The 23,229-nt window shown below is 38.5% G+C and overlaps 3 protein-coding genes across 3 annotated transcripts; 2 read left to right on the top strand and 1 right to left on the bottom strand.

Annotated features, from left to right (window-relative positions):
- The first annotated feature begins 892 nt into the window (after window positions 1–892).
- On the top strand, window positions 893–8,234 carry LOC106139202 (organic cation transporter protein). The gene is made up of 8 exons (XM_013340591.2): window positions 893–1,193; window positions 3,982–4,189; window positions 4,456–4,556; window positions 4,737–4,891; window positions 5,316–5,575; window positions 5,820–6,168; window positions 6,358–6,539; window positions 6,901–8,234. The coding sequence occupies exons 1-8, from the start codon at window positions 988–990 to the stop codon at window positions 7,096–7,098; spliced, it is 1,659 nt and encodes a 552-aa protein (XP_013196045.2). The 5' UTR covers window positions 893–987; the 3' UTR covers window positions 7,099–8,234.
- Window positions 7,892–20,747, bottom strand: LOC106139199 (major facilitator superfamily domain-containing protein 8). Its single transcript, XM_013340590.2, has 7 exons — window positions 20,277–20,747; window positions 15,328–15,571; window positions 14,892–15,013; window positions 13,935–14,139; window positions 13,521–13,767; window positions 12,614–12,884; window positions 7,892–10,039 (listed from the first exon to the last, which is right to left on the bottom strand). The coding sequence occupies exons 1-7, from the start codon at window positions 20,514–20,516 to the stop codon at window positions 9,785–9,787; spliced, it is 1,584 nt and encodes a 527-aa protein (XP_013196044.2). The 5' UTR covers window positions 20,517–20,747; the 3' UTR covers window positions 7,892–9,784.
- A 1,038-nt stretch (window positions 20,748–21,785) lies between these two features.
- Window positions 21,786–23,209, top strand: LOC106139198 (uncharacterized). Its single transcript, XM_013340589.2, has 3 exons — window positions 21,786–21,974; window positions 22,280–22,437; window positions 23,054–23,209. The coding sequence occupies exons 1-3, from the start codon at window positions 21,929–21,931 to the stop codon at window positions 23,108–23,110; spliced, it is 261 nt and encodes an 86-aa protein (XP_013196043.1). The 5' UTR covers window positions 21,786–21,928; the 3' UTR covers window positions 23,111–23,209.
- The last annotated feature ends 20 nt before the right edge of the window (window positions 23,210–23,229 follow it).

The raw sequence follows: 23,229 nt of genomic DNA, 5'->3' as shown, positions 1-23,229 counted from the left end.
GAGAGGAAAGTACCAAATGATAATCTTTAAAAATAAATATTAGCAGTTGGAAAATTATGGCGCACATCAAATCTAGTCGTCAAAAGAACTTTGATATTGCTTTGAGCAATACTACTGCAGTGCCTAATGCTGAATTCATTTAGGCGTTTTCATTTCACACAGATGTTATTTAAGGAATAAATAAAGTTTATAAAATCAATGAGAAAATCTGATATCATATTACATCACGCTTCTCTGAACTCTTTGTTGAAACTTAAATCTAAGTGTATTTTCAATAAAAAATGATATGAATCTTGTCTTCCAGCATTCTTTCTTTCTTTAATAGGTGAGTTATTTAGGTATAACACTAATTGGTATTGTCTACTTATTAAAAAAATTAAAAGATTATTTCTTCAGCACCTAGTATTGAGATTGTATGAGTAGGTTAACCCATTATGTTTTATTGAACTTATTTATTCGAGACTTCAAAAGTTGACAGCTAAATAAAAGAGACAGTTTTTCAGGTGTATATTACAAAATTTGTTATTGAGAACGACGCCCCAGTTGTTACAACAAATTGTTCGATATATTGTAAACATTACATACAATAAATGGCTTTTTTCTAGTAATTAAGTATCTGTATAACCGCAGTCCCTAGGAAGATTTTGAAGTAAATGGTGGTGTCTAGCAGTTCGCTTGAAGACTGGATTAGATTTTGTACAAGTCTTGAGAACATACGAACAAAACAAAGATTCGAATTTCTTCGATATATCTATGGAGACTAAAAAAGACGATCTGCAAGTTTTTATTTTGAAACTGCTGCCAGAATTGTGATCAGACTAACAACAGCATTTCTCCCTTGCAATGGGTTGAGGCTACGTATACTAAAAATAGATTTAAGTCCAAGAAGATAAAGTATAAAATAGCTTGCACAGAAACGAGTGTGTTCTTATCTCAACGTGACAAGAGCATTTGTTCTCCCGCACACCTGTCAGTATCGCGAGTGCTATGGTGCAGAAGAGAGCGAGCGACGGCGACGGCGGCGCTGCGCCGGCGCACGCCGAGCCCGGCGCGGCGCTCGAGGCCGCCCTCGACCAGCTGAAGCCCTTCGGCCTGTACCAGCGGTACGTGGTGATCCTGCTGTGCATCCCCAACCTGTTCGCAGCGATGTACTCCATGAACTATGTGTTCGTGGCTGAGTTGGTGCCTTTCCGGTGAGACTCACTCCTTCAATAGTTTTTATAAAGATGTTGACAATAATACCCTCGCCAGTTATACATAACAGTCTGACTTGAGAAACTATTAGCATTTTAAATTAAAAATAATTTCCGCAGTTGCGTGAAACAACAGCCAAATTAGTAGTATTAGACCTATTTAAGATATTAAGTTTGATACGTGAAGATTACTTATATCTGCCTGGGTTTTACCTAATATACGTGTAACAAATTCTACTGAATATTTTATACGACACAGCAAAATAAACACGCAAATATATTGCTCTAAAGGCAAACGAAACCGTAGTTTGTAAAAATCTACAGCAATGAAATATACCTTGAGAAAAATAGTCAAATGTCAGAAGCTGTCACCGACCTCACATATTCCGTTTACTGATCAGCCCTGACCGGGAGTCAGCACTTGAGCTAGAAGCACTCTGAGTACTGAGCTCGTATCACACTGCCATGTAGTTAACCTATCGAATTTACCTCATTCCCTTACGGAGTCAGAAAACATCGTTTAAAAATCTGCACATCTAGGCATTCTAATATCAAAACATCTCGTCTGATTCCCCTGTTACGATCAACTCAGGTAATGTTTCATTCGCTAATCGTAATAATTTGACCTTCTCATTCGTGGATCATGGTCTACAGCGTCAGGATGACGATGATTATACACTAAAAGCAGTGATGGTATTGGATCGGTTTTGGAAATGTATTTTGATAATAGGTAATCGAGCGAAGTCGAGATAGTGCCGTAACAGCCTCAAATATTTGTTCAGATTATAATCATGATAAAGGGTAATTATGTAAATGTTGTAGTATTAATAAGTTCTTATTTAAATGCGCATTTCGTGTACATTTTCAGGAGTATTTTTGGAGCTTAATAAAGCCAAAACCTTAATTCTTCTTCATTCTCTTGATGTCTGGCAAGTAGTTAGAAGCTACACCTAGGTGTTGTGCCGACATTTTCATTAGACCGAGACGTTGTTAGTTAGAGTTATCTGAATTTGTCCAAATTAAGATTACATAAAATATTTTATAAATGAGCCTTTTGCTCCAGTATAAATTTCAGGCCGACCACAACAGTTGATACAATTCTAAAGTATCAAAGTTATCTCGAAAAAGTATATTATCCGAAAGGTTAATCGAAAAAAATCAAATATCAATCTGATACAAAATGAACAAAAGGGGTATTGGAAACTACACGACCGATAAAGTAATTTATTGGTCATCATGATCGGCATTCCTCTCTTTATTGCCAGTAAAATATTTTCTGGTTTCTTGGAAATTTCTCTTTCCTTAAATTGATATTCCTCGTAAAATACTTTTTATTTTATTAATAATATATAAAGGCACACAAACAGAATATAAGTAAAAATATTCCACATTAACGAAACAAATGATAGCCTATACTCCACTATTGATACTTATAATATTCTCTTCAACAAAAGTCCTTTTAATTTTCGATATATTTTTCGCAGTGTTTATAACGATTTAGTCCTTTCAAGTGATTGCTTAATCAACACGTTACTAATGCCGAAGATTCAAATACATACCGCCTTGAAGGCGAGCGGGACAAACAGTCTTATCTTCGTAACAAGAAAACCATCAAAAAAGCATAACCTGCTTTGTTGATGGTTTTGTTCTTCAAGACTGAAGGTTTCCTATCCCGGAGTATTACACTCCCTGCGGGACTTGAACCTAGGATCTGTCATTTGTAATCAACACAACAAAACAATTGCCCTTCTGGGTGATATAGTGCAGTCGTTATCTCCGTCTGAGCACCTTATCATGTGTTACTTTATCAATTTCAATGTATCAATTAGTCACGTCCATCCATTATTGTCTGCATCAATACGTAACTAACTTTATCTAAAATTTATTCAGAAACAGAAGACAGCAACTCAAAGATCAGACAGATTTTTTTTAATTGATTATATTTTTTTAATTGATTAGCTTTCGGATAATTACTGATATTCCGGATGATTTGATGATTTCGGATAATTAATCTGATATAAACCCTGCACTGACAAAAGTTACCGATGGTCCTCTTTTGTGTCTTGTTGTAAATGTAACTTTCTGTTGGAGGTTGGAGAATACCGTGTGGTTCCCGGCACCAATACAAAATAGAATAGAACCACTCCATTTCTTTTTCATTGATGTTGTAAAAGGCGACTAAGGGATAGGCTCACAAACTTGGGATTCTTTCTTAGGCGACAGGCTAGCCACCTGTCACTATTCGAATCTCAATTCTATCATTAAGCCAAATAGCTGAACGTGGCCATTCAATCTTTTCCAGACTGTTGGCTCTGTCTACCCCGCAAAGGATATAGACGTGACCATATGTATTTATGTATGTTGGAGAATACGATGTAAAAAGACGAGGGGGCTATCAACACTGAAGACGTGTCAGCAATGACCGTTAATCAAAACACAACTGCGCTCTAATCTTATCCGCATTTTGATAACGAAACCTAAACTCGTAACGCATCTCTAGCCCTTCAGATTTTTCTTCTTGTTGCAAAACTAGAACTTACTTATCTACTCGTACTAACATTCATAATACTTTTTTTTATCAAAATTGATATCAACTCTTCCATAATCTTTCACATTAGCATCAAAATGTTTTAAAAATACATTTTTAATCGCCTCATAAATTGGGCTTGCAAATTAAATTTCCTTTTCATTCTGATTGATTGGCCGACTTTTCTCTTCATAATTCGAATGCATTTAATCAAAAATAAGTTCAACATTTTATAATAAGCAGACCAAAAACTGTTGCCAGTTGCGTGATACCAGAGTGCGAAGGTTGGCCTTCACAAGACCAGTTCAGCAACGAGACGGTGTGGGCTCTCCTGCCCAACTCCACCTGCGAGCGATACCAGCCACTCAACAACAACACCATTGATTCCTGCCACCCAAAAGATTACAGAGTAGTGACACAAGAATGTGAAGATATACTTTATGAGAATGATAATACTGTATTTTCTGAGGTAACTAAGATTTTAAATTATTTTATGATTTTTCTTCCAACTATTATCCCTTGAACATAAATCTTTAGCTAATGAAAAGGGCCTCAGATTTACCTGCATAATTAACCCCCTACTTCGGCTCAGAATCGGAATCGGAATAATCCCTGACGAACAGATTCTAAAACCGTCGATAAATCAGATGTTCATCCGCGTCAGTTACCTAAGTGTAAGATTATGGGAAATTATTGACTGTTTTTGATAATGTTAAGTCCTGGTCCCGCTTGCAGTTCGGTCTGGGGTGCCGGCCCTGGCTGCGGACGCTGGTGGGCTCCGTCCGCAACACCGCGCTGCCGCTCGCGCTGCTGCTCACAGGATATGTCTCCGACCTGTAAGTGTGTACTATCCACCATCTTTTTCATCACCTATTTCTCGTTGCACAGCACATAAAAAACAAGTATCAGATCTACCTGATTAGCAACTACCTACTCAGAGGTGCTTTTAATTGAGTACAATCGAATCCAAATATTCCTGCTTTGCGAATTCTAATCACGAAAATGTGTGTTGTCAGATGGGGTCGCCGCACCGCCTTCTGCATATTCTCCGGCTGCGCGGGCGCACTGGGCATCGTGAAAGCTCTTTCTATTAACTATAATATGTACATCTCCATGGAATTCTTTGAAGCGATGCTCGGATATGGATTTAACAGCGCAGGATATGTCATGGGTGAGTTTGGCCAAAAGCTGAAATTGTTATATGAAGAAAGTTATAAAAGTGAATGAAGCGAAATAAGTATGCAAGGATAGTGGCTAGTGCAAAGATGTAGTTTCTCCCTACCCCCTCCGGAAAAGAGGTATGATTTTATGTATGTATGTAAACCTACTGCAGCTCACCTTCAGTGAGCGAACGACTTGAGGAGGATGTTAAAAGAAAGTATGTCTCAGATTGAAGTCACAATGGGTTTGAAAAAGAATTGTTTTTTAATAAAAAAATATATATTTGGATTAAATTCCACAGCTTATAAGTAGTAAGGTAAGTCGTTATTTAGTAAAGGTTTGAAATTTAAGGTTAGGTTGCTTCCAGAAAATTGTAAACGCAAAATAATTCAATGTGACAGACAGATACAACAACCAACACTGTAATGTTCCAGTGGTGGAGTTAGCGCGTCCTCAAGTGCGCGCAGCGTTCGCGTGCGCCACGGGCGTGGCGTACGGGCTCGGCGGCGTGCTGTTCGCGCTGGCGGCCTGGGGCCTGCCCCACTGGCGGCATCTGCTGGTCACCATCCACGCGCCTGCGCTGCTGCTGCCTCTCTATTGGATGCTGCTGGACGAGAGCCCGCGGTGGTTGTTGGCCAGAGGACGGGGAATGGAACTGACTGCCGTCTTGAAGAAGATGGCTAGAGTCAACAAGGTCAACAGGACAGCTTTAAAGTTGTAAATAGGAATATGTATAGAATTATTCTGATAATTTAATCCTGACTGTTTATTATACTCACTCATTTTCATCTACAAAAATTCTTCAAAAACATCCAGACAGTCAATAAATGCCTTACAATTATCATGATATCATGCAGACGGAAACTTATATTAGTATTTTTATAATTTAAAGACACTTTGAACTTCTATAGTATTTTACAGCGACTAACTTGTTTTAGGTAGTTCTCAATGAAGATTTAATAAAACCATTAGAGAGCAATGACGCGCAAGAAGCATCAAAGACAGACGGCAACCCATGGCTGCGGCTGGTCAAATCCCGCGTGCTGGTGGGCCGGTTCGCGCTGTGCGGGTGGTGCTGGGCCGCCTGCTCGTTCGTGTACTACGGGCTCAGCATCAACTCCGTGTCGCTGGCTGGACAGAGGCACGTCAACTTCGCCCTCAACATGGCCATGGAGATCGTGGCGTCTCTTTTGCTGATGATGCTACTGGAACGCGTTGGCAGGAAGCGCACAGTCTTCTTCTCGTTCCTGCTCTGTGGCGTAGCCTGTGTCGTGCCTTTCTTTATAAGTAAGTGCTCTTGGTTTTTCTACTTTTTCACAATTTTAATGTCCACTGAATACTTTCTGATTAGCAATAGACACCACATTGAAATCTTGATTAACCATGTTACTGTTCATATCCTTTACAAAAATCAGGCATGAGTTCCCTGATGCAGAACTTCAAATTTAGGCAGTTCATTATTTTGTCTGTTTTCAGCCCACTCCGGCACGGGTCTCGGCCTGTTCTTCATGGGGAAGCTAGCCATCACGTGCGCGTTCAACTCGCTGTACGTGTTCACAGCGGAGTTGTTCCCCACGCACGCGCGCAGCTCGGCGCTGGCCGCCACCTCGCTGGTGGGCCGAGTTGGCTCCATCCTCGCGCCACAGACGCCGCTGCTTGTAAGTCATGGCATGATTTGACTTTATATTAATGTCATCGCGATTGCCAATCAGCGTCCTGGATTTTGTTATGGTTGTATCATCCTTCGGGAGAACTTTAGGTTCCGTCTATGAATCAAAGAGTGGGAGTTTCACTACGTTCTAACGTTATGATATATAGATAACATTAAATTTATTGACCTGATATAAGGGCAATAAAATAACCAATATTTGAAATGAAAAATGTTCAAAGAAGGAAGAAAAATCTCTAATAGTAGCCTCCAGTCTCTGAAGAAGAAGAGAGTAGGAATTACCCTTCTTATACAACTTTCCCCATTACTGCAGCCACAAGTAAAGTTCTCTCGTAACGTAAACATTTCAGAGTGGGTACGTCCAAGCGATGCTGTACGGCGGGTGCTCCCTATCAGCAGCTCTGCTGGTGCTGCTTGTGCCGGAGACGAGGCGCGCGGTGCTGCCGCAGAGTGTCGCCGCCGCCGAGCAGCTGCGGGAGCCCGAGGCGGCGCTCCCCGCGCCTCCGCCCCCACCCCCCGCACGTGTTGTACTCTCGGCAGACATGTGACAGCTTCAGTAGTCTAATAGCAAATTAAGTTTAAAAAAACTATCTAAGTTAAGGCTTTAAATTTTGAAAATGGAACTAGCAAATGTTTAACGGTGTGGTCGAATTGTTCTAGTCAATTTTTTATCTAAGTCACTTTAGTTGGTCCAGAAAACTGACGATTTCCAATGAAGCGACAATAATATAAATTTGCCGTCATACGATAAGATAGAGATGTCTTTGGTGTAAATTGACATCCGGTGAAAATTCTACACATGATCTTTGGAAGCAGTAGTAGTTACGAGTATAATTAGATTTAAGTGATGTGATGTCAATAAGTGATACCTTGTATCCAATTTTGAAAATAAATCTATTCTATTCTATTCTATGAGGTAACCATAGCCGCTGGTCGCGACTTATCCCAAGACATTTTAAATGCAGCACATGTTGTTAACTTTTTTAATAATTCTGCTCCCAAATGTACTTATTAATCTTATCTACTCGTAATAATGAAGAAGGTTTACTCAGTTTGTACTGCAGGTATTCATACCTAATCCCTTCTTCATTGTTCAGTATTTACATTAACTTAAATGTACAAGTGATACCCAGCTATTAGGTATTATTATAATTATAGTATTATATTAAAATGATAGTAAAGTTACGTGTACAAGTAAGATACTTGTTATATATTAAAAATAAATATTTTTAAGGCGATAAATTAATTATTATTGGTAGTACTTATTTATCGTTTAAGTAGAAAAAAATACTTTGTAACTTTTACTTGCGCCTAAACTGAAATAAATTAAAATAACAGGTATTTTGTAAAACCGTCATTTATTTAAAACTCTGTACAAACATGTCTTCACATTCCACCAACAGGACTGGATGAAATACTTTTCGGCTTCCCGTTGACGATATATTATTAAGAATCTATCAGGAACCCTGAAGAGAGTTGTAACATTTTCAGGGCTCGTAAACATGGCTGCGTGACCCAGTCCTCCTTACTCATAACACATTGCAACTTTCTATGGATGTAAACATATATAATTAGCTACCAAATATAAAAATAGTAATTCATTGCACGTAAATAAAACACCTACCCCTAGGACCAACATGACACGTAAATATATTTAACTTTTTTAAGTATTATTTTTCGCAAATAGTTTCAAAAGTGTAAACAAAACGTTTAACTTTGAATTGAACACAACGGCTAGCTTCCAACATTACAATAATCCATACATAACATCATAAACTATATTAATATAAATACGTATGTACAGACAGGTACTCAGCTCAGACCAGCCCTAACTAGCCGATTGTAACAGAAATTATGCATATTTGAAACTTCCTTATGTGGCTTATTATATTGATTGTAGTACGCTCGTCAACTAAACTTTGAAATAATTTGTTAAGTCGTTTAATAAAGCGTTATAATAACGCACGCTTATATACATAAGTGATTCGCAGTGGGGTACCAAATCGTGTTATAAATATGATAAGAACATGCATCCGCTGCCGCCATGGCACGATCAATCAAATAGGTTTATGTATATAAACATCTGTTCTTACAATAATAACTCAGTTGTCACATTGTTATCACATCCGGAACACTACTTAAACTAAATTGCAGTCATTAAACACTAAATACCTATACTTACTTATCGTTTCATTGTCAACCAACGACGCATTTTATCTAATTCTTACAGTTACCTTATCGGAACAATAAGAAAATACGTATATACAATACATCTAACAAGGATTTTAAAGTCACATTTATTTATAACACATTGTATTGAGCACTTTAGTCATTTACTGTGCTTGTTTGAGCATACATTTATGAATAAGATTTTCTATAACGAAGCTTCAAACAATAAGAAAGAGATAACAGTTCCATACCCTATAAAATAATTGTAAAAACTATGGCAAATCATTTCAGTGCAAAAATGTTAATGTTAATACTCGTTCGCCTAACAATAGTGTAGGTAACGAGGCAAAATGGTAGGCATCTCATTAACCTTAAATCGAAATTAACTATGTACATTAATTTACAACTTAACCACAAATAAAAATCTAACCTACACCAGTTTATATTCAGGTATTTTTTTTCAAACATTAACTTAACATAATCTAGGTAATTAAAACCTTAATACGGCCCATTCAAGTCTATTTCGTAACGAAATTGATCGCGATATTGAATGAATGCAAAATATTTTTATAGTCTATAAATTTTGATAAAACGCGACAGTTCATGAAGAATTATAATGATAGAAATTTTATACATATTTAACCTGAGACTGCTTTGCTGTAAATAGACCTGCCATATTATTACCAAAAATATATTATTATTATTCTGAAGACCGGCTGGGAGTGATTATACAACAACAGCATCAACTTAAGGCCGTCGAATCACCTAGGGGGTACTTTCCTACGGCGCACCTGCCGCAAGTTTAAGACCTATGCCTATGCGCAATCTACAAGATTTATCTGTAAAAACCCTGTCACGTGACTTCTCTACCCTGTATTGTATATTGGTAAAATACTGTAACGAGGGACTTCGGAATCTTCCATATATACAACCTTATATAGTAGGAGTAATCGCCTCCTTATCACAGTACCATAGGTGAACTCAGGTTTGGCCGCGTTATACTCCATTACAACTATTCAACCACGTCGCCGTAGTGCCTGGACAAAAGCGACACTCCCGTGCGTGCTACGCGACCAAATCTGTGGCCGCTTCGTCCGGCGGGCGGCTCAGCGGCCGGAGCTCCGCTGCGGGCGGCGCCAGCGGCGGCGGCTGCAGGCGGCCGTACACCGCCCGCAGCGCCGCCAGCGCGAGGAAGGTCAGCGCCGCCGTGCAGCTGAAGGTGGCGGCCGGCCCGCGCCGCGCGTACACCGCCGCCACGAACACCGGGCCCAGCGCGCGCGACACGCAGCCCGCGCCCGTCAGCACGCCCATCCACACGCCCTGCGCCAGGAAATATTATTTGGGTATCATTTAAGCTATCACCAATTTAATTAGTTTTGTGTTTCTTAAATAATAGGGTTTGTCCTCAACATAGTAGATCTGTCACCAAAATGTAGTCACCAAACAATGCAAAATCAGTTCCACAATAAATCACCTAAAATCCTGAGATATAAGGTCTAGTACCAAATAAATATTTTTGTATGTATTATAATAGGTGTGTCCTAATAAGTATTTAAGCAAACTAATTTAAAGAGATCACCAATAAATCATATTATGTTACTAGAAAATTGCATTAAGTTCAAATAAAAAATTAGGGTTGTCATCATCGTTTCAACCAAAAGATTCTGCTACTTAACTAGACTCCCAAGGTTCTAAATTTCCACTGGTAGTATAAATTATATTTAAATAACATTTTTAGCAGAGTAGTAAATAAAACAATTAAAGTTAAAATAATCAATATTTATTGTTGAAAATAATTACCACTGAACAATCAGCGCTGGTTTAAAATAGCTGGCTTATGGCTTGCAGAATAGTAGATAAAACACTTAATTAAAGTTAAAATAATCAATAGTTAATACTACCCATCGTTGAGGCCGGATTGGTCAATTTTTAAAGCGCGCCAATTTGTCTCCGCCCCTTTGATCATTTTTTCATTAAAATTATAAAGGAAGTGTCTAGTCCGCCACCAACGGCCATTTAACAAATCGAATTACTAAGCCGCTAGTGGTAAAATAAGAAATTAAATAATTCTGCCACAAGTATTGTGGTATTCAAATTTGTTCCTTTAGTCAAACTAAAATAAAGTCTAATTTTAAAATACACTAGGGCAGCGTAGTGAAGTTGTTCCTATTGCGGCAGACTAATATAAAATGCTATTCCGCCACAAGTTATTAGTTATTGGAATATGTTCCTTATAAGTTGTATATAAAGCATATATTTCATTATGTTAAAGTATCGTACCGAAGTTAGCAATGTGACAAAAACAAAAACATAACCCTTTCGGTTTTTGTTTTTGTAGTTGATGAGGAAGTTTTAAACTGTTTTCATTGTTTGTATTACTGTAAATTATAATTAACGATAAAACCCAGAAAAAGCACTTAGAGTGCTTTTTCTGTGTACCGCAAAAATACAAATCAGCTATGTTAAAATAATAAAGGCCATAAAACAATAACAGTACTTAATCAAAAGGAAGAGACCAAAAAAATACAACATTTAGAAATAAACGACGAAGAAATAGAAAATGATGACAGAAATAAAGATGAAAATACGTTTAAAAGAACAAGTAACATAGAAATTAACAATAACACTACAGAGGTTTTAGAAACAGAGCAAATTGGATTTGCTAAAAATATAGTAATAATACATAATGAAAGCAATAAAATAAACTTAGAGACACATGTAATAATACATATTGAACCAGAAACAGAAAAGGAAGACACAAAAAACTATGAAAATGTAACGATAAAAACAAATAATTCACATACATATAATCGACCATACTGCAGAAGATTTAGAGATAGTAAATATAGAATACGCAGAGAGACAACTTATAATACATAATAAACAGGATGAGAAAGAAATAAATCTACATATAGAGAAACCTGTTGAACAGAAACAAAATCTAGAAAAGGCTGAGAAACATGTAAAAACTGAAGATAGAAATGAAACAATATCTAAATAAACGTTGTTATGTACTCGTACATGAAAAATAAATATATTTCTTAGAAATCGTGTATCATTTACTACTTTTTGATAAGTATATCAATTGCCGCAAAAGGCTTGCCTCAGCTTTGGTGGCTGTTTATTTTTGGTAGGTGTGCTGCCTCTAACTAGCGGTAGAATATTTTGTTGGTTTGACTTGCCACTTGTGGCAAAATAGCCTTATTTGTTATTGTGCCTATAGCGGCAGAATAATATAATTTTTTATCTAACCACAAGTGGCAGTATATTTATTTTTATTAAATGACCACTGGTGGCAGACTAGACACTTCCAATTATAAATTGATGTATTAAATTGGTAACAAATACTATTAATTTAATATCTGAACGAAATAAAATGTTACTACTGTATTGGTGACAAAATATCAAATAAAAAGGAGTCGCAGTCAGGGATCGATAATCGATTTATTTGGTGACAGATCTACCATTCTGAGCACAGAGCTATTATTTAAGTAACAAAACTATTATTATAAGAACGAAGTTTATATTCATGTAATTCAATATAATTTTATTGGTTATCGATCTCTTATTTTACACATATATTAACATTAATTTGATAATTCATACCTGGGAACAATTTTTGTTTATCTGAGAACGAAAATATTTCGTGGCGATAGATCTATTTATTAGGTGATACAACTTGATGACAAATATAAATTTTGGTGATAGAAAATATAGTTCCCATATTATTTTCAGATGTCAGAACACTTCATTCTTGAGTCTTTCCTAATATTATTTTTTTGAGCGGCATCAACCATTATTCATCAACTATTCTATTTTCCCTCCACATAACCCTTTTTGTGACACTTAATTGTCCAAATAAGTATAAAGATATTAAAAAAAGGAATAACAAACCTGCGGCCTAGGACCCAGCACTTTGGAGAAGATGGTCTGTATGAGCGTGACGCCGAGCGAATACCCCACGGAGACGCTAGCGTAGCCGAGCAAGAACTGCGTGAGCGTCAGCCCGCGCGTGGTCTCGCACCACGGCTGCGCGGCCGCCGGGCAGCCGCCGCCGGCCTCCGCGGCGTCCGGCGGCGCCAGCGGCGGCCCGCCCGGGCCCCATGGAATGCACAGTAGTGATGCCACACCAGTTAATAGGAAACCGCCCCAGAGCAGTAGCGCTCTGAAAATAAAGTGTCTTATTAGCAGGGTTTGTTCTGATTGAAGTATAAATACGAACAACCTCCGATTCAACACCCTGAAAGCCGCGATTCATCAGGCATTAAAATGCTCAATAAGCAAATTTTTTTTTTATTTGCTTTTTGTTGCGGCTGGACCCGAAACTTCTCATCACTCCGTAACAGAATTACTATAATTACATCTTAATACTTCTACAACCGTGAGCTATTCGATGATTAACGATGAGAGAAAATATCATAAGGAAACCTGCACATTCAGGCAACTGAACCATGGTATTCAGGTAACCATGACCCAATATGAGTTGGGTTCCCCTGAAAAGACAGCTGAGGTCACCAACCCAATCATGGTCGTAAATACGCAGCCCAGGCTCCTCTCTAGAGAGGTGAGGATGTAACCGGGACTAACGCCAGGAAGAAAAAGACGAGTTCTACTAACTACTTAGTCAAATTAAGACACGAAAAAGCGGATATATTTTTACAACAAGACATATAGGAAAGCGGAATTTAGCGCTCGAATTGCAACGGCTGAGCAGCTAATAACAGCTAAAATTTAAGCTAAAACAATTCTAAAGGGAGGTTTATCTGGAGTGGGAGGGAGAGGTGATTTTTCTGAATCTCACCTTTCTTCAAAGAATTTGGTGAGCGGCGAGATGAGCGCGAAAGTGACGCAGGCGACGACTGCCCCGCCGCTCATGAGCGCGCCCATGTACTCCAGCGCCTGGCGCTTGCTCCACGCGAACTGGTCCATGGTGAGGCTGGTGGCGAGCGTCTCCAACAGCACGAAGTTGAACACCAACACGAAGAACGCCAGCACCAACGTCCAGCTGCTGATTAAGTCCGGCTTGAGTGCTTTCAGTGCTTCTTTCTCTGTTGTAAAGTTAATATAAGTTAGCTACCCATTGTCTATAACTGGAATTGTAACTTCCTTGGTTCTTTCCATCATTATAACATTACCCCCGTAATCATGAGTTTATATTTCATGGAAAACTATAGGTACTGATTCTAGACTGGACTTAAATATAGCAGTCATTAACCTGAATCTTTTCCCTGTGCCACCATGGCCTCCCTGGCAGCGATGGGCCTCTCCTTGAAGAACCACGGTAAGAACAGCACGAAATTGACGATCCCGAAAACTGCATTGATCCAGCCTGCCGCGGTGTACATGTCCAGGCGGAGCGGGGAGGAGAGGTCGCCGGGGGGAGGGTAGGGGGGCCCCGGCCCGAGCGGGGCTGCGGCGGCCTGCAAGTTACAGGGAGAAGGATACTTTTGAAGATAGAAAATGAATCAAAATATCTTCTTTACATTTTGTATGTAGTTTTCTATGTAAAAAGAAAAAGGTTCTTCTTCTTTTATCTAAATAAGTAGTCGTACAAGTCGTATCTACATCCTCATAGTGTTATCTATAAATCGACGGAGACAATTTGATTAGATTATAGATAATAATACAACACAGAATTATGCACTTTAGAAATCAAACTCAGAGATACCAAGGCTCCACTTTTTACAAATAACAATAATTTCAATCAGGGGAAAGGCAACCTGACACTATCTGAATCTCAAATCCATCAGTTGAATGTGGTATTTCAGTATGTTCCTACCTATTGGATCTGTCGGTCAGATGGAGATTAGTAGGCCGTAAATATTTTTAAATTATTATAGAATAACTATAAAAATATTAGATATGTATCTTTTCATTTGAAACCATGTGAAATAAACCACTTAGGTAATTTTTTTTTTAAATCGATTTAGGAAGTTTCTTTTGAAATAAATATTTTATGTGCACATGTGAGATTATATCGATCATGACGTATCTATTTTCAAATTATGTCTTTCCTTTCAATTTTGTCTCACCACGCTCGCCACTTGTGGTCACAAGTGTTGTTGATAGATGGCGTGGAAGTCGATAATGTCAATGTGTGCGTGCGTTTCGCAATATTATTTTGCTGCTGTAAGCCTCTTAACAATAATGTGTGGTTTATCTGACGAAGTACCTGCAGCGCCGGCCCCACCACGAAGCCCAGCACCTGCGCCAGCGACACCCAGGCCACGGCGCGCGTGCGCTCCGACACCAGCGTGGCTGACGACAGGTAGGACCGCGCCACTGCGATGTTGGCTGTACAAACAATATTACATCTGAATCTATGGTTGTCTAGTATCTTACTGGAGAATAAACAACTCTCAAGCTCAAATAACTGAAAGCAGATCTACCTACTTACTTATATGTTAATTTATTTTCGTCTTAAATTTGCTTCGTGGTAATGGAAGAAAGTATGCAGAGATCGTGGCAAGTGGAAAGAGGTAGTCTCTGCCTACCCCTCCGGGAAAGAGGCGTGATGTTATGTATGTATATATGTTAAATTTGCAGAATCCTAGAAAGATATATGAATTATGAAGGTCAAGACAAACCAAGGTATATATATAGTTAACCTGAGCTAACACCGACGAGAAACCTCGCGAGAAGCATCCAGTACTTGGCGTAGGGTCGTGTGAGATGCAGTTGCGCGTAAAGCGTGCTGGCGAGCACGAACAGCGCGAGAGTGGCCAGCAGCGGCGCACGCGCAGACCCCGCGCGGTTGGCCCACAGCCCCAGCAGCGGTGAAAACAGCAGCTGTCCCAGGGGATTGGCGCCCACTGCTAGCCCCAGCACTTCCTTCTTCGCGCCGGGCTCTAGCTGTAACCGGAGATACATTCTACTCATGGGATGGTAATTTAATTATTTTTACTAATCGAATGAGCCCATTGCAAAATTGAGAGAAAAAAAAATCTAATTAGCCACCCACCAATGTAAGAAATAACATTATATAGTTAGCTAACTTTGTGTATATGAGGACTGTTAACATACATGTTGATTTGAGCAAAAACATAAGTGTGTCTGCTTATTCTCAATTCTTCTGAGTCAATCAAGAGAAGGTCTACAAAATTGGGATGATAGGCTGGCAACTTTAACCTGTCGTCAACTCTGAATCTCAGCTGCGATTTCAAGTCATGGCAGTTAAACGTGGATTTGTCGTGTCTTTTGACTGACCAAAGTGCACTTTTTTAACAATCATACTGCGTTTTTGTTGTTCGTTTGGATAGGACGCACGTTTTCAAGCTTGAATCGATGTCCGATAAGAAACAGGTACTAGCTGTGCTCGTATCGGTTAATCTGATAATCCCCTGAATGAAGGTGGAGACGTGATTATTATATATGTATGTACGTATAAAAAAGGTTTATTCCTGTCCTAGGGCGCGTTATTTTGAACACCTTATCGGTCAAATAAAAAAGTTGCAATCGAGTAAGGAACTGCATGATAAGGTCAAAGTGGTTGAACAGGTACTTACATGTTGAAAGTACTTCTTCTGATACCTGTTAGTAATCGGCGGATACAATTTCGACGTCATTCACACATGTCAATTCAATTAGGCGTGACTACTGCTGTTTATTGCAAGCCGAAGTATTATGTACGATGAGTTCAACTATAATGACGTATCATAATCATTTACCATCGTAATAAAATAGACTGTCAATAATTACCCATTTAAATTAACGTTATGTTCATTAATTAATTCATCAAAACACGTCTATACCTTGCGAGGTAGACAGAGCCAGCAGTCTTGAAAGACTTACAGGCCACGTCAAGCTGTTAGGATTAATAACAGAATTGAGATTCAAATAGTAACATGTTGTTAGCCCATCGCTTATATCAAGAATCCCAAACTTATTATCCTATCCCTTAGTCGCCTTTTACGACATTCATGGGAAAGAGATAGAGTGGTCCTATTATTTTTTAAATTGGTGCCGGGGCCACATAATTAACGGTATGTTATAGGACGTATTGCATATTCTATTCTTCAGCTCTTACTGGAGAATTAAAACATAATATTCCCTGAGGAGAAGGCAGAGATATAACAAAAATTAATAGAATTGTTTACATGGGTTTTCCGAGATCTGCAACTATACATTTTACAATTGACCAGTGAAGGTGTAGGTGGCCGGGCGCTGCCACCTGGACGTGTTCTGTCCACTAACGACGTCACAATGAAGCGACTATTATTACTCTTCAATTCTTGAGTGCGACAACTTTGTGCCGAAGGCTCAGTGACGCTGTTGATGCAGAACCTGTGTACAAAGCCAATGTCAACACTGCACTAACTAGGCAGACAATAGTAATTGCATCGCAGCACCGCATTCTGTCAATATGTAACTATGCGTTTTGTGTGCCAAAGACTGATATGCAGGGATTTATCATGTCAAATACATTGTTGTTTTGCCTCTTTTGTGTATATGTATTGTTTTTATGCGCTCTGACATTATATAACTTACCTCTAAAAACATTTAGTATAAGTAACCCAAGCTATGATGAAGGCTATTACACACATATATACTTTTAATCGCGTCTATATCCCTTGCGGGGTAGACAGAGCGAACAGACTTGAAAAGACCAACAGGTCACGTTTCGCTGTTTGGCTTAATGATAGAATTGAGATTTTAAGAGTGAAGGATTTCTAGCCCATCGTATTAAAGAAGAATATCAAGTTTATAAGTCTGTCAAGGAAAGAGATGGAGTGGTCCTATTCTTTTTTTCTATTTTTGCCGGGAGCCACACGGCACGGTGTAGGCTATTCTAGAGGTGTAAGATGATTTCATAATCATTTTAATTACTAATGGTATAACCCTCGTTCTCTCAAGTAGATACCTAGGTATGTAACATGTAACCAAACTACTGCCCTATCAACTACGAGTATCAGATCAGCTGGTTGGGCACATACGTGACTATGTCCATAAGACTTTATAGGTTGCACCCATTCACAGAAATATCTTTGTGTGATGTCATGTCATCAGATCCTTCTACCTGAGGTTTTTTTAAGTTGGATACTTACACTACGCCTTGGTTGTTATTCCCGAATTATTTCTGAATCGCATCGCGGAGATTATTTCAAAGAGTTGATCTCGATTTTCGGTTATTTTTGGTATAATATGCGTACGAGCTTGCACGACAAACTCATAGCGCTACATTCCGAAACTACACCATGAGTCGAGTCATGTGTGTATGTCGCAGTAAGATAGGTAAATCCGTGATGTAGTTTTATCGCTAGGAATATATATCAAGCAATATTGTCGCTGAGTTGCTGCCTTTTTGTATTGCTGCGGCGCACGCGCACGCATGGCTTGTTTTACCTATTTAGCCTATTTTGGGATAACTTTTATTTTCTGGTTTTAATGTGTGTGTGTCTTGTAGCTATAAATAAAACTAATATCTGTCTAATATAATTAAATACCGGAATATAGTTGTTACAAAAACGCGATTATTACTATCTTACTAGGCATAAACTTAATATAAAACGGTTCAAGTTTAGTGATATGATAATATTACTAGATTAGGTTTAGCAAAATATGTACAAACCTTTGAAATAATTGTTTTCATTACAAAATCAATCTTTTGTCTGTCTGTCTGTTTGCAGGTAAAACTTTTATACTACTCAATGGATTTGAACGTGGTGTTTACAAGTGGATAACGTATATTGTTATCCATTTTTTGTTTTTATTAGGAGCGTTGTCAAAACTTTGTTTCGTCAAAACCAGTTCAAGGAAGAAGAATTTGGGTTTTAATAACTTAAACATTTTTGAATGCAATTTACATAACCGTATTAAATTTAGATAAAGCTAGAATTTCTACTTTATTCATATCGAAAAATGACTTAACACACTGCAATCTCTATTGAATTTTTTAATAAAATAACACTGAATATAATAACAGGCAACACTGTGACAAGCAATCTTTAAATATGGTTTTATTAAAAATCGGAGATGGCAACTGGCGTCATTACTTCGCAAAGTTGTTGGAAGACGAACTCACAACTTTCCGCGGTCAAAGCGACTATAGAAGATAGAATACACACGGGCAGAGCCGCCGACAATATCTAGTTATATTACCTATAATTCTCTCACATAACTGGAACTGGTTTATAATATTAGTTATATGCCTAGTAAGATAGTAATGAATCGCTTTCTTAAACCTATGTTCCGATATATAATTATATTCCTAGGGATATAACTATATGACAGCTTTGTCTATCTTACAACATGTATAAGTTAGTAGTGTGTGAGTTTGCAAACAACCACGATGACCTTCGATCTGTGACTCACATTATCACGGCTTACGAAGTGGGTCGCTCGCCGGTCAATGAACAGCAGCCGAGCCCAAACAACATCGATGAGTCCAGACGACTTCATTCAAGGGAGATAAATAAATATAAATAAATATATACGGGACAATTTACACAGATTGAGTTAGCCTCGAAGTAAGTTCGAGACTTGTGTTACGAGATACTAACTCAACGATACTATATTTTATAATAAATACTTATATAGATAAACATCCAAGACCCAGGACAATCAGAAAAAGTTCTTTTCTCATCATGCCCTGGCCGGGATTCGAACCCGGGACCTCCGGTGTCACAGACAAGCGTACTACCGCTGCGCCACAGAGGCCGTCAATACAAATATTTTGCGGAGTCACGGCACTGAACTGCTGTGACATTGAGGTGCGGTTAACATACCTACTACGTGACACGAGAGTATAGGTAGCATTCGGTAATAATCCTACCACAGACGTTCTTCTAGGATTTCGATGAAGTCTAAGGATCAAAAGCGGCGTCTATCAATCGTCTATTAGGTATTAAATCTTCGGGTTGAACGGTTTTTCAATCGACATATTACCTGCCTAGGTAACATACCTACATTAACAACTCTATGGCTATAAATATGTATATGTACTAGAACTCTACCTATTTGTCGCCTTGTTTACAATATTTATAGAAAAGCAAAACCTTCCTCACCACTTTTCTATGTTCTTGATATTTCAAAGAAACGGCTCTTGCAATGAGAATGACCTTTGTGACCTGTACAACATTGCATGTACAAATGTTATTGAGCACTTCGTGTAGGTATCTAAGTACTTTGGTTTATTGTAGGTATGTTTAAACGTTGGAATGTTTTTGTAACTTTGAAAATTTAAAATTAATATACAAATGCTTATTATAAATAGTTAGGTTCCCATGGGAATATTGTGAAGTCCCGGGCTAGGCAGACAGACACAAGTGTCTAAAAGGCTACGTGGTTGGATAGTTCAGCGATTGAGATTCAGAGAGTGACAGGTTGAAGCCTATCATCATCATATAAAAGAATCAAATTACCTAATAGTCTTTTCCTTGAAAGCTTTTTACAATCTGTGACTGACTACATACTTTATAAAAAAAGGGCTTGCACTCCATACATGTTGCCTGCAACATACAGACAGGCCAGTTTGTTGCCATTTAGGTGCACCTAACAAATGGACACGTGTCGAAGTTGGTTTGAAAGATCAAAAGGAAGAGTGAAGAACTACTTAAACCTTGTCGAGATACGGCCAGACGCCGGTGAGGACGATGCTGAAGCCCAGCGACATCTGGAACATGGTGAAATATATCACATACACGCTGCGCCAGCGCTCCTTCCGCTGCTGCTCGCTCTCCAGCAGCCCCGCCCCCGCATCCTCCCCTCTGCCGTCTTCAGATTTAGGAGCGCCCGATCCTTCTGTAACCACTTTCACTCCATTCGCCTTCGTCAGGCCTTTCGATTCTTCCTCATCCATGTTTCACAAAGCCTCTCAAGAACACAAACAGCTGATTTTAAAACAAAGAGCTATTTTATTATTCTATCTTGGTCACATATTTGTGTTTGGTTTACGAGGCGACGCGACATTAGTAACACCGAAGTAAACAAAGAACAGCGGACGGCCCCTGGCAAGAGTGTGCGCGCGCGCAGTTGTACGCGATCGGCGCGCGCGCCGCTCCCTCCGCGACTGCGGCACTCCGCCCTCCTCCGATCTCCCTCAAGTGGTATGCCGACTATCATTTTTTTATTGGCATTCGTTCCCTCTCGGCTCTCTAACAAGTAAACACCTGCATTCATGCAGCCTAATCAACTGCCATGTTCAAATTACTGTTTATAGTAGGAAAGTAACTATGTAACTGTAATGAATAGATTCGAAGAGTAGGTAAGGCTACGTCTTATACTAAACAATAAGTTACCTGCAACTGTTCACTTTAAGAATGGATTGTAAAAGTTGGTCAGGGCCTAGAGATTCTTTCATAAATAGTAGCAAGTGCAGCAAAAGTTCAAAAATAAAAACTTGGCTCTGCTTTTGTCTGACTACTAAAAAACTATTTATTAACTCGGGGCTTCGCTCCCGGAGGAATTTCAGAATAAAAAGTATCCTTTACCTAACTATGTTATTCCAATTCATAATATAGCCGTGTACCAAATTTCATCAAAATCCGTCCTGCAGTTTATAGGAAAGTAAGTAGGAAGATTAAGGTATGTTTTAAATGTAGCTTTCGCCCGCGGATGGAATTTCATGGAGATCCGTGGTTCTGAAACTTAACTTCGACAAAATGTTATGTGTGTCAGAATGGCGGGTGTACCTCACGGATTTTTCTGTGCCGGAAAGGTACCTACCCCTTCATAGTTTTCCCCCTGAACGGATTGAATTCGAAGGGGAAATCCTAACAAACAAACTTTCGAATTTATAAATTGGTTGGAATTGAAATAATTCTTTATGACTGACTCCTAAGTTAAAAAAATAATATGTTCAAAAGTTGGACCATTACAAGTTTTTCCTCAAACGATATTATTAGTTATACATTATTTCTTTTTTTATTTTAAGAGGAGGTGTCAATAATGAAAAGCCTTGAATGTTACTGACAAGTCGAAATGTATTATCACAAAATTATAGCAGTTGTTGTATTACATTTAAAAAGCAACCTATTGTTTCGCGGCGCAGCCACAGGCTTAAAAAAATACTACTTGAGATATAATTCCATTATCAATGTCAAACTGACACTGCCCCTTTTGGACAGTGACAGCTGACAGACAGTAATTGTGGACAGCCAAGAAGACATTCATTCCATTGCATTTTACAAAATCAATTGAGGAAACTATTTATTTTTCCTCCCGAATTAAAACAAAAGTTGGATTTTCTGCCGAAAATCTAAAATTTTAAAAATGTTTGTGTCACGGCCCATTGTTTCTCGCCTACTCCAGCAAACAGGTAAGATTTCAATTCCATCGCCATAATTTTTATTTCACTTTATTCGGGTTATAAATAAACTTATACCTATTAATTTACATAAATAAACTCTTCATATTACTTCATTTAAAACCTTTCATCAAAAAATGTCGAAATCCAACTTCGTATCAAACACTGCAAGGTTACATAATAGTAAAATATAACCTAATCAGACTCGCAATCTTCACCGCCCTTGGAATTGATGATATTTTCTTGTATGGTTTTGTCTGGTTGGATATTTTAAGTCAAGCATCAAGTTATCGATTTTAAAATGTTTATTCTATTAGTACGTCGCTACCATGGCGGAGAGCACTTCAAGCCACCGTCCATGGACGAGCTGCCCGTGCCGAGCGGCTCGTGGCAGGCGCAGTACGACGCCAACCAGCGCCGCTACAACGCCGTGCTGCTCTTCGGAGTCGCCTTCACCGTTGGAAGTATAATCGCTGTATGTACCTAGTATATTCATTGCTATACATACATATAATCACGTCTATATCCCTTGCAGGGTAGACAGAGCCAACAGTCTTGAAAAGACTGATAGGCCAGATTCAGCTATTTTGCTTTAAGATAGAATTGAAATTCAAATAGTAATAGGGTGCTAGCCCAACACCTAAAAGAAGAATCCCAAGTATATAAGCCTAACCATTAGTCGCCTTTTACGACATCCATGGGAGAGAGAGATGGAGTGGTCCTATTCTTTTTTCTATTAGTGCCAGGAACCACACGGCACTCATTCATTAATTGCTATCCTTGTACACTAAACTAATTTGGCTTGAAAAATATAAGATATGGTAACAACTGATCATTGGACTTGCTTATGTTGAGTGAGATAGAATTAAGAGCACTTGTGAAAAGTTAAGGTACTGTATCTACCTTAAAAGATGAAACCTTTACAGAATCACTTTGTTGTTGCAATTAAAGTACATATCAAAAAATTTTAACATTTGACTAAAATTCTACAATGCTACAATCATAAATTTGGTTTCACCTTCAGGTTTATTTCTTAATTTCTATATGAATTTCTGGTTATCAATAACTAATCAAATCATCTGTTATTCCAGGCTAAAGCTTCAGGTCTGGTCTACCTCAACTACTACCCCCCCAAGTCCATCGACTAAACTGATGGTATCGGAGCACAGTCACACTTGTGTGATGAACGAGACTTAATTCTAAGGATAATGTATTTAGCCGTTAAATCAATAAAATTGTAATCAAGATTTTTGCTTTTCATTACTTT

This window comes from Amyelois transitella, chromosome 8 (genome assembly GCF_032362555.1).
Source record: "Amyelois transitella isolate CPQ chromosome 8, ilAmyTran1.1, whole genome shotgun sequence".
Lineage (NCBI taxonomy): Eukaryota > Metazoa > Arthropoda > Insecta > Lepidoptera > Pyralidae > Amyelois > Amyelois transitella.
Note: the sequence above shows the minus strand (reverse complement) of the source record. Positions and strands in the feature narration are given on the sequence as shown.